Source organism: Tamandua tetradactyla, chromosome 20 (genome assembly GCF_023851605.1).
Source record: "Tamandua tetradactyla isolate mTamTet1 chromosome 20, mTamTet1.pri, whole genome shotgun sequence".
NCBI classification, from domain to species: Eukaryota; Metazoa; Chordata; class Mammalia; order Pilosa; family Myrmecophagidae; genus Tamandua; species Tamandua tetradactyla.
Genome location: NC_135346.1, coordinates 55,357,773 through 55,372,113, shown reverse-complemented (window position 1 = coordinate 55,372,113; position 14,341 = coordinate 55,357,773). Strand labels below are relative to the sequence as shown.

The 14,341-nt window shown below is 39.7% G+C and overlaps 1 protein-coding gene across 6 annotated transcripts in view; it reads right to left on the bottom strand.

The window, feature by feature from the left end:
- Positions 1-14,341, bottom strand: part of CPEB4 (cytoplasmic polyadenylation element binding protein 4) — an 87,424-nt gene that overhangs the window by 61,055 nt on the left and 12,028 nt on the right. For 3 of the 6 annotated variants that reach the window (XM_077137674.1, XM_077137676.1, XM_077137677.1), the window contains exon 1: positions 9,102-11,657. The exons of 1 other annotated variant lie outside the window; for it this stretch is intronic. In XM_077137674.1, the coding sequence (XP_076993789.1) occupies positions 9,102-10,226 (1,125 nt within the window). In that variant the 5' untranslated portion in view covers positions 10,227-11,657. Of the gene's footprint in view, positions 1-9,101; positions 11,659-14,341 lie in introns of those variants that run through there. 2 more of the 6 variants (XM_077137673.1, XM_077137675.1) reach the window with 1 other exon arrangement.

The window sequence follows — 14,341 nt, the reverse complement described above, 5'->3', positions numbered from 1 at the left end:
TGACTAGATAGTCAAATTTCAAGATTCTACATCCAAGTGGCCCTCCCATTCCTACGCAGGCAGTCAATCACTGTTCTCCTATGCTCCCCTAGCATTTTGAGACGCCACATGACATTGACACCCTCTATTTCAACTATTCCCCACCGGACTGCGAGCTCCACCCACTCATCTCCATAGCCACAGACTCTAGCATATATTTAGCACACAGCAAGCCCATAATCTTCATCACTACCATTACTGAAGTTACTACAATGTTCCTCCTGGCTCTGAATTGTGCACCCTACATACATTACATCATTTACATACATTCACTACACACAAGCTTCTTGTGAACAGATACTATTATAAACCCCACAGTTGGCAAATGAAACTATGAGAAGTCAGGTAATTAATTGCCCTCAAGGTCACACAGTAAGTGGAAAGGTGAGATTCAAACTTCGGAGATCTGATTTCAGAGCAGAAGCTAAGAAAAATGGTCAGTTTTCATGAGTCTTGCCGTGACCTAGAAAATTCACTCCAGTAACACCTGCAAGATATGAAATCTTTCATTGTATACATGACCTGATTAAAGAACTAGTGTCAAAGGTTGAAGTCAAAGAGGTAATTATCTGAAGTAGGAGGAACCACATTTAATAGCATGTCACATTTCTCAGCAGGTTCCTCTTCAGTTACTACTCTCTCATTATGACCTCTTTAATGAAGGCAAAGCGTCTTACAGATTTAGACTACCAAATGATAAAATTATAAACTATAACTAAATGAATAAATGTTTCTTCAGTGTATTATCCCAATTGGGTCAATAGTGCCATTTGGGTCTCACGTGAATGAAAGATTCAGCTGTCTCCAAAAATCCTTTAAGAGAAAAACATATTTTATTACACCTTCACTAAATAAGCCACGCTCATTTTGAGCATTAGAAATCTTTAAGGTGATAAGCATTTCTTATCACTGCTTTACATGTATTAAAAATAAAATATCCAAATAAATACATAAATAAATAAAACCTCAAAATATCCAAAACACTAAAAAGGCCTTCTAGATTTGACTAAATCAACAGACACCACCCCCACCCCTCCCTACTTCTTGTTGTTAACTATTTGTTCATTCTCACCCTGCTGGGCAGAGAGAAATAATTAAATCTAAAATCTATGACAAGACCTGAATTCAAATCACCACTTCCAAGTAAGTGATCTTGAAACTGTGCCATCTTTGAACCTTGGATGTAGGAGCAAAACGAGGATGATAATAATACCTCCCTCATAAGACTGTGGTGAGTGATAAATGAGATAAGAATGTGAAAGCATGTGCACAATGCCTGGCAGTCAGCAGATCCATTCAATAAACACTCCCACTACCTCTTCTCTCTCCGGCACAATGGCAAAATGGCCCAAAACTAACCTTTTAAATTAGGAATTGGATGTATCTGAATCATTCAGCTGTTCCACACCATTTTCTGCGCATTTTCAAAAAGAATCAAAATGACCCAAAGCCTCTGAGCCCCAAAATATCAGTGAGATAAGAATGAGCTTCTCTGCAAAGCTAAGTAAGATACCTCCTAAGCTACTCAGGGCAAGAGGTCATTAGTTTAAGGATAAAGTAGAAAGCCGGTACTAAAACTCAGCCCTAAGGAATGGAGCCATGAAGACCCTTCCGGCCACTCCTCTGTCTTTGGCAGCTTGCTGGCTGTCAGAGTTTCAGAGTCAACAGGGACTCAAATGCACAATTGTTACTCCTAAACTAAGGTTTGTGTCCTGCAACCCTTGATATCTCTTTTGTGAGTCATGACAGCAATCTCTAAAAGCAACATGTCCCCAGCTTCCTGGGCCCTCACAGCTCCCACCCCCCAAAATGCCCCTCCTAGGCTTTCCACCGTCCCCAGGCAGAATGCACTCCACAACACTCCAGCACAAAACAAAAGTCACTTGACTGTCCACTTCATAGGGAGAAGGATCATGTCTGCCTTGTTCATATAATGTCAGCACATGGTCTACAGAATATATCAAGCATTAGTGGGTTGAATAAGACCAAGAAATAAAAAAGTTTGATGAAGTCCAAAGGCCCTCAAAAGACCTCAAACATCTGAATTCCTCTTTAAAAATACACACACAAAAACAAAATACAACCAAAGAATTCTCAGCCCCTGTCCTGTTCTCTCATTCCTCCTCCTAGAGGTCCTATCCCCAAGTCCACAGAAGCATGAACCTAGGAGAGGGCTGAGGAAAACCGTACAAATGACTCTCAAATCTTTGGTCACTAGCTAACGTTTTGTGCATTAGTTGCATTTCTTTTTCTATTCTCCGTGGCCTTTGTGACCACCAGCGCTCTCTCCCACTCAGAAAGGAGATGAGACCAATAGCGGTTTCCTTAGAGATCACTCCAGGTTAAGTGGTGGAACAGGCTGAGCAGAAATAGGAACCTTGCTTCTTCTCACCACTTTCTTTAAAAAGCAACTTGAAAAATACTTTTAACATTTTTGGAGAAAAAAGTCCCCATGTCTTTTGAAAACACATAGTGAACCAGATGATATGGTATCTGGGAATTTCTTCAAAATAACCTCAAAGGAGAGAGTGGGTAGGGGTATAAATGAAATAGAACTGTCCATGAGCTGACAATTGTTCAGTACACAATTTTATCTACTATTGAACATGTGTACATTTTCCCAGTATAAAAACCTAAAAAGAAATGGGGAAAAAACTTTACCAAAAGAGAGAAAATATCATCAGTTCATCACTGAATATTTTTCAGCAGTGTTTGAGAAAAAGGGAGTATCATCTGGCCTGATTACAATATTATTTATGTACAATGACTTTAATAAAAAAATGATATGTCTGCTTATAAAATTCTACTTAAAAATCAACTTCAGGATGCACGGGTGGTTCAGTGGTAGAAGGCTCATCTTTCATGCAGGAGACCTGGGTTCGACTCTCAGACCATTGTATCCCCCCCAAAAAATTAACTTCATATTGCCATATACCAGTTATATACTGACTCCCTCTTACAAGTTCAGTATCACCCAAAGATTATTAGCCCAGGTCAGAAATACATCATAAACCAAATCAAAATAATTTTTATGAGATATCTGGCTCTGTGTCCAGCCCATTACATAGTAGTTGCTCAATAAATATATGTTAAATATATTAAAACCTAAAATACAAAAAAATTCCATGATAAAAACCAAAATATACCCAATTCAAATTTCCATGGTTACCTTTTCCTCTCTCTTACAAAAAAAAAAATCACAAATTCTTCATTAAAATTAAAATCTCTATTAAATTCCGTGTCTTAAAATAACATTTCAAAGTACAAACTACTGATAATGGTGTGTCTATATATATAAACATGCAATTATAAGACCTCTCTTCAAAAAAATTGGTAATTCTATTAGTAAATGCTTTATCTGCCCTGGGCTACACCCAGCTTGTTCAAAGGTAATACCCTAAGAAATAAAGCCTATATAATAAGATAAGCAATACTAAGGGCTAGTCAAAATTTTTCAGAGGGGCCAAAGTTATATTTGTAACTAATTTAATTTTATGAATTTACTCAATATTAGGGAGCTAGATTTTTAATTTTTTTTAATTAGAGAAATTTTTGGTTTACAAAAAAATCATGTAGAAGATAAACAGATTTTAAATTTTAAAATAATTAAGTTACCTAATCTGGCCACATACTTAAGGTATCTCACAAAAAAACCTTCAAGTTAGGTATTATCCTGATAAACTACTGTCTTTCCAAATTTCAGTGATTTGCTTAAGGTCACACTGCCAATTAGAGTTCATGGTCAAACCTAAGCCTACCTGGATCCAGAGTCTATGCTTCACTCTACTGTATTTTTTACTAAATAGACTTTTAGTAACGCTTCACCTTCAGAAACTGATTAAAAATAAGATTTACACATTTACTTTTCCATCCACTTGTTTTTTTGAATATGAGAAAATGGAACTTCTCCTGTTTCAAAATCTAAAATGTGACGAGAATCTACAGTAAATGTGAAGTAAAAAATTATATATTGCTCTAAATTTATCATGGCAAAAATATACTTTAATTTCTGCTAGTACTTAAATATAACAAATATAAAATAAAATGACTTTTGTAGGGAACAATTAAAATGTTTGCTCATGTTATAGGCTCCCTGCCTTAAAGAAATATATTATATACATTACCTTATCTGTGATGAGACCAAAAACAATTCAGTGCTGAGATGAAAAAATGTAATAGTGGATATTCAAACTAATTTTCTTGATAGCGAGATAAATCAAAGTTATGTGGAAAAAAAATACACATAAAATTCCAACCAGGCAGCTATTAATTACAAGACTACTTTATTTCTTTCTCATGGATGCCAATAAGGATTGCTCTCAAAAGCTTAAATTCATGAACTAAGTAGCACATTTCTAGTTGCAACTAGCAGTGATCACATTCATTAGGCTTGCAATAAACAGGTTTTTCCTGAAAGATGTTGTAGCAATGTGTTGATCATATTCTGTGGCTTCTCTGAAGACAATAACAATAAAAAATAGAAATAAAAAAACTCTACCCCACTCAAGTTTCTATTCCATTAGAAAAGCAATTAAATCTAATTAAAAGGCCTTTTTACAAAGAGAAGGAAATGTGCATCTGGTAGCTTTTCCCAAAGTTTTTCCAATATCTCAATTCTGCTAGAGCCATTCAACTCATATTTTACAGTTAAAAAATTAGTTTCCTCCTTCTAATATAAATAAATATGAAGTAAAAGAAAATGCTTCCTATCCGAAGATCCTTCCTGGGACTATATTCAGAGATGAATGCAACGAGGTTGTATTTTAGATCATTTTTAATAACTGACCACAGCTTTCAGAATTGAAGTAATGAAATAACTTTCTATGGACAAATATAAGATGCCACATATAATTTTAAGGATCAATAAACTGACAACAAAAGACTTACTAAAGTGATATGAATTATTTTCCTAGTTAAGACAACTTAGCAAATCTGTGGTGACAGTATCTAAAATAAGAGCAAAAGAGCTCTAAGTCAGGACCTAAAGTTCAAATCAATAAGTTTTAGTACACAGTTCTTGTGACATAGATTTTTTTCCTTTTTTTTTTTAACTTCTCAGTTCTTAGCTAATGGAGGTGGTAACATAATTGAGCTACAGATAAGAAAGCGTCAGCATATATACTTGGCAATTCTCCTTTACTTTCCTGTAAGGACAGAAGAAAATCTAGGCACCCCTCCAAAAGCGCTAGAGTCAAATGTAGTTATTGGCAGGTCCCCCAATATGTTATTTGGTTTGACCATCCAAATTCCAGGATGTCTTTGATGGAATAGTTGGATCAAATCACATCTTTAGCCACATGAATATGGACCCTACTTCTTCATTTTGAAATCAGGACAGCATTATCAATCTCACAGGGTTGATAAATCTCGTATATGAAGTGAGATAGCATATGTGAAAGCACCTACCTCAGGACTAGAATAGAGTATATATTCAAAAATTTTTAAAAGGTATTTAATCGACTATTATGTTAGTTTAGTCTTTTAAAGTTGATAAGCAAATATATTCTATTTTCCACTTCATAAACAATACCTACAATCAGTTTTTGATCATCATATATCAAATATTCACCATAAAATTATTTTTCTCTTGCCTTATGTGCTTCTGGGAGGCATTTCTTACCACATCCCCTAAGCTGTGTATGTCTACATGAAAGGGCAGTGCAGTACAGTGGTTAAGAGCCAAATCTGTGTCTTGATATCACAATGTGAATAATATTAATTTCTACCTCATGGGGCCATCAAATGAATTAAATGAGTTAATACATGTAAAACACGTAGAACCCAATAACCACGTTAGCTATTATTAAATACTCATTACTTTAGTTGTATCTGAAAACAGGATTTGAGGCATGCCATCTGAATTCATATAATTCAAGCTCTAAGTAAAGATAACTTCAACTGGCTAAAAAAACTAAATTAAAGGGCGGGCCATAGTGGTTCAGCAGGTAAGAGTGCTTGCCTGCCATGCCCGAGGACCCAGGTTCGATTCCCGGTGCCCACCCATGTAAAAAAAAAAAAAAAAAACTCAATTAAAAGTGTTATTAATTTCAATCAACTGTATATACCCAATGCTGCAGTAAACAAATGTAAAAATCACTGTGATTCATATAAAATTGAAATAAGCATTGCCCAGAATTAGTTACATTTCAGATAAATTATTTCCTTTTAATATACAATATCACGTTGGCCTTTGCTTGAAAGTCATCAGTATTACCATGTAGTCATGTAAGCTCTGTTCTGTAATTTCTGTGCTCTCTATAAGGAATACTTTCTAGTAGCAAGAGAAATTGAATTGCTGGTATCTATAAGCCTTCTTTCCTAAAATTAATAGCTCCTGAGGAAATAAATGTAAGTCATAAGAGTGTTTAGAAAGAAGAGTGTGAATTGTGGTTGTCACAGTTTAAGTCAATTTCACAGTCAGTTGCTGAAAGATCACAAGGAACTTTAGGGATCACCTACGCCACACTGCACATTTTATGAAGCACTGGGGATCCAAGGTGATGATACTGATAGAACCAAGACCACAACCTAGGCCTCCTGGCTCCCCGTCAAGTTAAATGTTGTTTCAATTCTTTCATCTCAAATATAACCAAGTAACTCTTATCAACTCAAATGGAAGTTTTTGCCAAAAAGGGAATTCAAAAGAATTATTGTTTAAAACACACACACAAACAGAATTGTATTTATGTAATTAAGTACCACTGTAGTCAGCTTACTTCTTAGGATTTTTTTCAAAAGCATTAGGAGCATCTTGTCACAAAAGATTTTTTTCTGATCACTTATTTGTCTCGTGACTTTCAAGCCACCCCTACTGCTCCCTGCCCGTCAATTCCTGAATTCAATTCCTGAATTTGGGGGTAGGGTGGGGAGCATAAGTCAGCAATTTTTTTCCTAACCCTATCATATTTAAGTCAGATACACTAATCCATTCTTTTTCCAACCTCTGGATAATACAGAACAATCCTAAAAAAAAAAAAGAGTTAATTTCTAACAAGATCTTTCAGAATCAATCTTTGTCTATCTTACTTGATTTCATAAATCAGTTTATGCTCTAAATATACTATCTGGTCACAAAGATTACACGTTAAAACACATTCCATTACCTCCAAGAGGAAAAAAAACATATACTAGTGATTGGCAAATAAGTATGGTTTACTTATTTTTCCAAAATTTTCATTTTCCACAAAGCAAACCTTTATCAAAATTCAATAATATGAGAATGGGCAAAAGAAATTCATTCTGTCAGTGTATAGCAGCAAAATAAAGAAAAGTGCATTCCATTTTGAGCCATATCTTAATCCACTTAAAATGTACAGCATGCCATCCTAGATTTTTAAAATTAGCAATATATGAATAATTCATAAGAGTCATCTTTACACTGAATTTTCTTTAAATTTATGTTCAAAGGGATATCAGAAGCAACTTTTTAATAAGAGACTTCACGGGGATTGCCAATGTCTTAAACAGCCTTTACCTGACTACAAAAGCAGGTAAAAAAAAAATCTGACTACTAAAGCACAAGAATTGCTCTTCAATTTGAGTAAAATCTCTTTCTAAAAACGACTGCTAACAGCTTTTTGTTACTTTTGTGGAAAAAAATGTATATAAAAAAAACTAAAATGGAATCTAACCAAATACTTGAACATATATTCTAACCACTATACCTGAATCCTTAGGGAAGGAATACATATTTAAATCCTAGGAATGATACAGGGTTTTCTTAGCAAACGTTCCCTGAACAACTAATTAAGACAGATAATTCTGCTTGTGCCAACGTCACATTTGAACATTGCAACTATTTTGTAATCTGCTTTAGCCTTTGCAGAAAGATCTCTAAAATAGCTGTACCACAGGTATACACGTGTATGTAAACACACATACGTACATATGTATTTTAATCCTTATTTTTTTAACCTAGAGTTGTACTCTTAGCAGCTATATGCTCTTAGACAAGTTATTTCATCTTTTTAATGCTCAATTTTCTCATCTGTAAAATAGGGCTAATAACATAGTTCTTCCCTTAAGGGGAAGACCAATTCTTCCCTATGAGGACTGATTCAATATAGCTATCATTACCCTATATAAATTTCCTAAACATTTACAAAATTCTCATGGCCCCAAAATATATAAATTTAGTGGGTCATGTGATATTCAATTAACCACAAAATTTTCCCTATCTTGTTTCTGCTTACTAAACTGACTGCTCATTAATTCGAAAACATCAAGCAATGTGACCCAGGTCAGGCAAGTGATCTTTGCCTGGATCTATTTTTAGGAACAGTTTAATTTTCTATACCCAAGTGTTTACAATGAAAAATAAATAAATGGGTGGTGAAAGGCATAATAAAAGAGTCATTCTCAGATCACCAGTTTCACAGTATTGGAAAAGAAATTGCAATGAAGAGAAGATGTAGATGATTTCTCTTTCATTAGTAGTCCTCACTAACACAAGACAGGCCAGAATTTGCAAAGAGGCTGAAGTGGTAGTGCTGAACTGATCAGTTCACACTGTTCAAACTTTAAGGTTCAGGGAGGTTCCAGGTTTAAAATTTAACTGATGAGAAAACTAATTCAATCTTGGTTTTCAGCCAATCTCTACTGAACAGTGGAGAAAAAAAGTGCTTTTTTGTTTTGATTACATAGTTATTGTAGATGGGCATAGAAGGTTCATTAGTTTCCACAAGGAAATATATCTATACTTTTATATTATTATCACAGAAATAAGTATGAATAAACCATCCCCCAATTCTCTAGCCAGGCCAAAAGGGCCAAAAGGGTATATATAGTTAATAATGGTACTATTACCAGCTACCTGGTACTCACAGTTAGGCCAATTCATACTATTATCTATGGAAAGATTAAGGCTACCATCAGCAAACTGTCAAAGAAAGAGCTGAATATTTTGCTCCAAATTCCATTCCTTTGCTGCTAAACTGATGCCTGGTAATTAACTCCTTTCCTATCTAAGAGCTTTGAAGTCAATAAGGACAATTTGGAATCTCTTGGTTACACCATGACTATTTCCTAATTCATCTTAACCTATAAATGGAACATAATCTTACCGGAAAAGGAAAAATATTGTCAGCTCTGTTCAGGCTATCGTCCATCCAGGATTTAGGAGCAAAGGCAGAGCTGGGACGAGCATACTTCTGGAGCTGAATATGATTGCTTGCAAAATTTTTCTTCAAAGGCGAGATAGAGTTCAGGGGCGTTATTCCTCCGTTCAGCCCTCTGCGGTGATCTCGGCCTTGAGAACCTCCCCAGCCACCATATCCGCCCCCTCCCGGGCTCCAGGAAGAAGACGGTGTTGGAGAAGGGCTCTGGTAGCTGCTCCATGGAGAGGGGGGTTTGTTAAGATTATTTGCCAAATGAGGCAGCTGGTTAAAAGCAGCATTTCTGTGTGTGAAAGGCGGGGGATGGGGACTGGCAGGAGACCTCCTTTGCTGCTGATGCTGGCTGTGATGATGCTGGAAATGAGGGTGATGCGGATGGTGCTGCGAAAGGGGCCCGATCTGAGGGGAGAAGCTGCCTCCAAAGCCAGGGCTGACGTGATGGGGGAAATTTTGAAACAACAGAGCACCGTTATTAGCTGAAGCAGCAGGGACCCCTCCCTGGTGAAAGAAACTTGCATCTTCATTGATTATTGTAGAAGAAGAAGGCGCTATTGCTGCTGACCAGTTACTGAACCCAGTAAGAGACGATGCACTAGACGTCAAGGGTTGAGTGGAAGTACCTAGCCCAGTGGCTTCTTGGTAATCAAACCCTGTCAACACTGGTGACTCAATTCTTATTTTTTCTTTCCCGTTGCCATTTTCTGAAGAATTGTCCCCTTGGTTTTCTTCAGATTTTGTCTTCTCCGTTTCAGGCAGTATTCCAGCTTCCTGACCTGGACTGGGGGACAACTGCTGCTTTTCTAAGGGGTCTTGCTGTTCCTGTTGCTGACTTTTTGCTTTTTCTGACCCCAAGATCTCATCCTGAATGTTATGGGTAGCTGGAGCAGGAAAGAGCCAGGCTGACCCAGCACTGCTGCCATTGGCAGCTGTGTTATTATTTATAAAAGCAGCAGGGCTGGGGGTGGCATTTTGGTGATGGTGTGGAGGCTGCAGATGTGGATGGAATCTGACTGGAAAAGCAGATTTATTCCCAGTATTGCTTTGCACTAGCACTCCAAACCCGTAATCCCCCATTTATTATTTTTAGGATCAGAATCTTACGATAAAAACAGCAGCCTGATTTCTCACACCTCTTTTCCTCTACCCAAAATTTAAGTTGTTTTTGTTTTGCTTGAAATGTCTTACTTATAGCTAACTCCAAAGATCACAGCTTATCCCCACCCTAAACAGTTCTGATTTGGAATTCCGGTCTCTGGGAAAGAAAGAAAGAAAAAAAAAACTAAAAAATAATTTTAAAAAAATCTCTTAAAACACTGACATGAATCCAATTGAGCTTATTTCTAAGAGGGAATATAAAATGAAGAGGGTAAAAATCAAGTCTTTGGTTAGTAAAATAGGCGCTTTCTTTTTCCAAAGGAAAATGCACATGAATGACAAAAGCACAGCTTCTCAAGCATCTACGGATGTAGAAGAATAAGCATTGCGTGGAGTAAAAATATATATATATATATAATTTAACAATCACATATGGTCTTCCTCAGCAGTTTAGATTCACTCACATAAAAATTAGAACAGGGCTAAGGGGAAAATACGTTCTTTTCTTGGCAGCTTGGTTTTAAAAAATCAGGAATAATTTAAGAACATTATATATTATATATTTATATATATAGATTATATTAGGTTATCTGGGGTGGGAGGTGAATTCCTGGTTGCGGGAGAGGAAATCGACATTGACTAATGGAGGGAGGATCGCTGGGAGGTTTCTGCTTTCACAGGGTGCAGTTTTGGCCTCTGAGGCTGTTCCTGAGGCTCCGGGTGCAGATCTTGCTGCGGTCGCTGATCCTCGGCTGCCCCCGGCCTCCTCTCCCCCATGAAATGGGTTGGGAACACCCGTTTCTCCCTCCTGGGGGCGGTTCGTGATCAGGAGCGATTAGCGAGACTCGACGAGGGCGAGCTGGCGGACCGCGGGTGCGGGGAGCAAGGGGGCGACCTGGAAGGTCCTGCGGTTTCTGCCTCTTCCCCTCTCTGCGGCTCCGGGTGTTTTTTCCCTCATGGGACCCAGGGGCGGTTTGTTCAGTTCTCTCAGTTCGATTCTCCGCAGGGGGATTAAAATTTTGAAAAAAGAAAAAAAAAGGGGGGGGGGGAACACCCACTACCGCAGTTATTCTAAATGAGAAGGACCTCCCCCTTTTGCTCTCTCTCTCTCTCTCTTTCCCCCCAGATTTTTTAAAAACTATAATTTAGAAGGCTTTTGTTTCTCCTCACGGTTGTTGGGCCGTCGTCGTCGTCGCCGCGGTCGCTTTTCCCCCCCGCTCCGCAGTACCCGCCGTCGCTGCTGCGGACTCCGCCTGGCTCTTCTTTTTCTTTCCTTTTTCCTCTTCTTCCTCCTCGGCTGTCGCCGCCGCTACCGCCGCCGCCGCCACCGCCTCCCGGTGCCCCGGTCCCGCAGCCGCGGCTGAGTCCTTCTCCTCAGGACCGAGCCGAGTGAAATGACAACCAGCTGGATAGACCGAGAGACACTTCCGGTTCGAAGAGGGAGGGGTGGGGTACTGCGGACACCCCACCCACCGGCGGGAAGACCAATCATCTGTGAGGGTTTAGGCCCGGACACACCCCCTCAGCGCAGGTCTCCGCCCAGGAAGGTCGAAAAGTTACCTTGAGGGACGCCCCTTCCGTCTACGCCTCGCCCAGTGAGGCCCTGCTCCTGGAACCCTCTCCCTGTACCCAGAGTGAGCGCAGCAGTTCGCCATCTTTTGTATGGGCAAAGGATTCCATCGATGTTTACCTTCCCTGATCAGGCTTTGCGGGAGGAGCATGTGGGGACTCGCGGAAGAAAACGGGATCCTCGTGCACTGCGGTAAAGAGTCAAGGTGTTGGGCGTCGAAGTGAGGACCCGTGAAGCCCCAAGTGACCGGGCGGACTGCCCACAGTAAAGGTGGCTTCCAAGGCGTCACGTGCTCGGGCCCGAGCTCCGCCCCAGAGGGATCTGGAAGGGGAGACGGGTCTGCCCCGCAGCTGTGTTGTGCTTCAAAGTGCGTGTGCCCTGTCCTTGGCTTGCGGAACTGCCGCGGGACTCACCCTATACCTTCCCTCCGTCCATCCCTCTCCCCCAGCTCGTCTTAGGTTCTTGTCTGGTGTAGTCGCAGTCACAAAGATAAAGCTGCTGTGGGCGTCGGTGACTGAGCCCCCGATCTCCATCCCTTTTTAGTCCACCCGACACGCTGTACGGAGGGACATTTCCAAAATGAAAATCTTACGGTTCTCCCCTGCTTAGATCTCTTCTATGGCTGCCCATTACCTCGAGGATAAAGGTCAAACTCCTTATGAATAGTTTATGTTACCATCTCATCTCTTTCCTAACGTGTCACACCAACCTCCTCCGTGCATTCCCTCAGAGCCTTTTTTTTTTTTTTTTTTTTTTTTACATGCCCTTTCCTCTTTTCTCCACTTGGAAGGGAATCAACTCCAAAGGCACCATTTCTGTCGCCGTAATTCTCTTAGAGGAGCTTCCCCGAAGTCCATGAACATCTTGCTCTTGTTTGGCACAGTGCGTTGTAATGGTTGCTCCATCTCCAGGATCTGGATTCCACTGTGGACTCTGAGGAGAGAACCTTAGAGATAGGAGGCATCAGTGAAGGAATGCTGAAGAAATGAATGAACAGACAGGCAACAGTAAAGTCTTTCTTGAACCTTCCCCAGTCTGAATTAATTATTTCATTCTTCATGCACCTATAGCATCTGGTTTGGAGTTCAGTTCGCTCAAATTTTCATCATTTGGTTATTTGTTTGCTCCTTAAGGACTCTGGACCTTGTTCCTCTTAGTACATTCCTATCACTGTGACCACCCTTCTGCCCCACGATAATGCTTTGCCCTTAGCACTGTCTCTGAAGATGTTGAACAAGTGAATGTTTTCCTTTACCAGGAAATGGAAAATGTAAACAAAGAAATTAGAGTAGAGCCAAAACTGACTATAGCTAGATTAGGAGGGTAAAAAAAGAGGAAGAGATTAAAGAGTTTTAAGAAGAATCTTACAAATAATGGTGGCATTCATTTCATTTCTCTAGCCTTGCCCCAAAGGCCCCAGCCTACAGAACATCTGATGCCTCAGTATCTCAATCCCTTTAACACCTCCATGCAGAACACCTATCTGGGGCCTTGTTCTCCTCTCTTTCATAGTATTACAAACATCAGTCATTTCTCTGCAACTCGATTGTGAGTTCCTTGAAAGCAGGTCTTCTGTTGTTTCTCCCGGGTGCTGGACATGTCTTGAGATCTAGCTGGTTTGGTTAGTTGTCGTTGCCTTGAAAATGCCTTCCCTGAATGCCCCCTTCCTAGTGGCTAGGATAAGTGGTCTTCCTCTGTGATCCCTTAGCATCTTGTGGATTCCTCTTTCTTAACTACTTTTAGTTATCAGTGGGTTTTTGAGGGCAGAGGTTGTGTCTGATTTATCTTTGTGTCCCCAGTGTCCAGCAGAGGTCTGGCAGAGAGCAGATTGAGGACTTGTTTATGAAATGCAAAAAAGAATTTGCATGAATGTTCAAGGCTTAGTAGATAGTGGAGGGTGTTTTGGAGCTAACAAGTTCTCAGTAGCTAAAATGGCAGCCATAGCCATGACTTGGGGGAAAGAGGACACATAGTCTTTGACCTGAATTTGAATCCCAGTTCAATTCTGAACAGTTCTGCTGTTTCCTAGTTGTGTGGCATTGGGCACCACCTCAAAAGCCCTGTTTCCTCATCTATAAAAAGTGGATGATATTTTCTCCCTGACTGGGTTGGTCTGTGTAAATTACAGGAGATACATGTGCAGAGCTGGGCTCACAGGAGATATTCAAAAATGCCAGTTCCTTATTAACATATTAAGAACAGAAAAATACTTCACAGATGTCTTTTGCCTGGAAGCAGCTGCGTGCCTGAAGGAATCCAGGAACCTGTCTGGGTTTATAGAGGAAGGAGGTGTGCCCAGAGCCACAGTCAGGGTGCTGCTAAATCAGCTGCATCTTCCCGGGTAAAATCAAGGATGGGCAGTAGATTTGGGCTGGACCAACACCAGGATGATCTCTGTAGACATCAGCCAGGTTTCTGGTTAGGAACTGGGAGCATGGGAGACAGAAGGAGGAAGAAATTCTCTTGGGTTGGTTGCCCACTCTGAAACCCAGATACCCTGCCCACTCCTGCTCTCCTTGAAAAC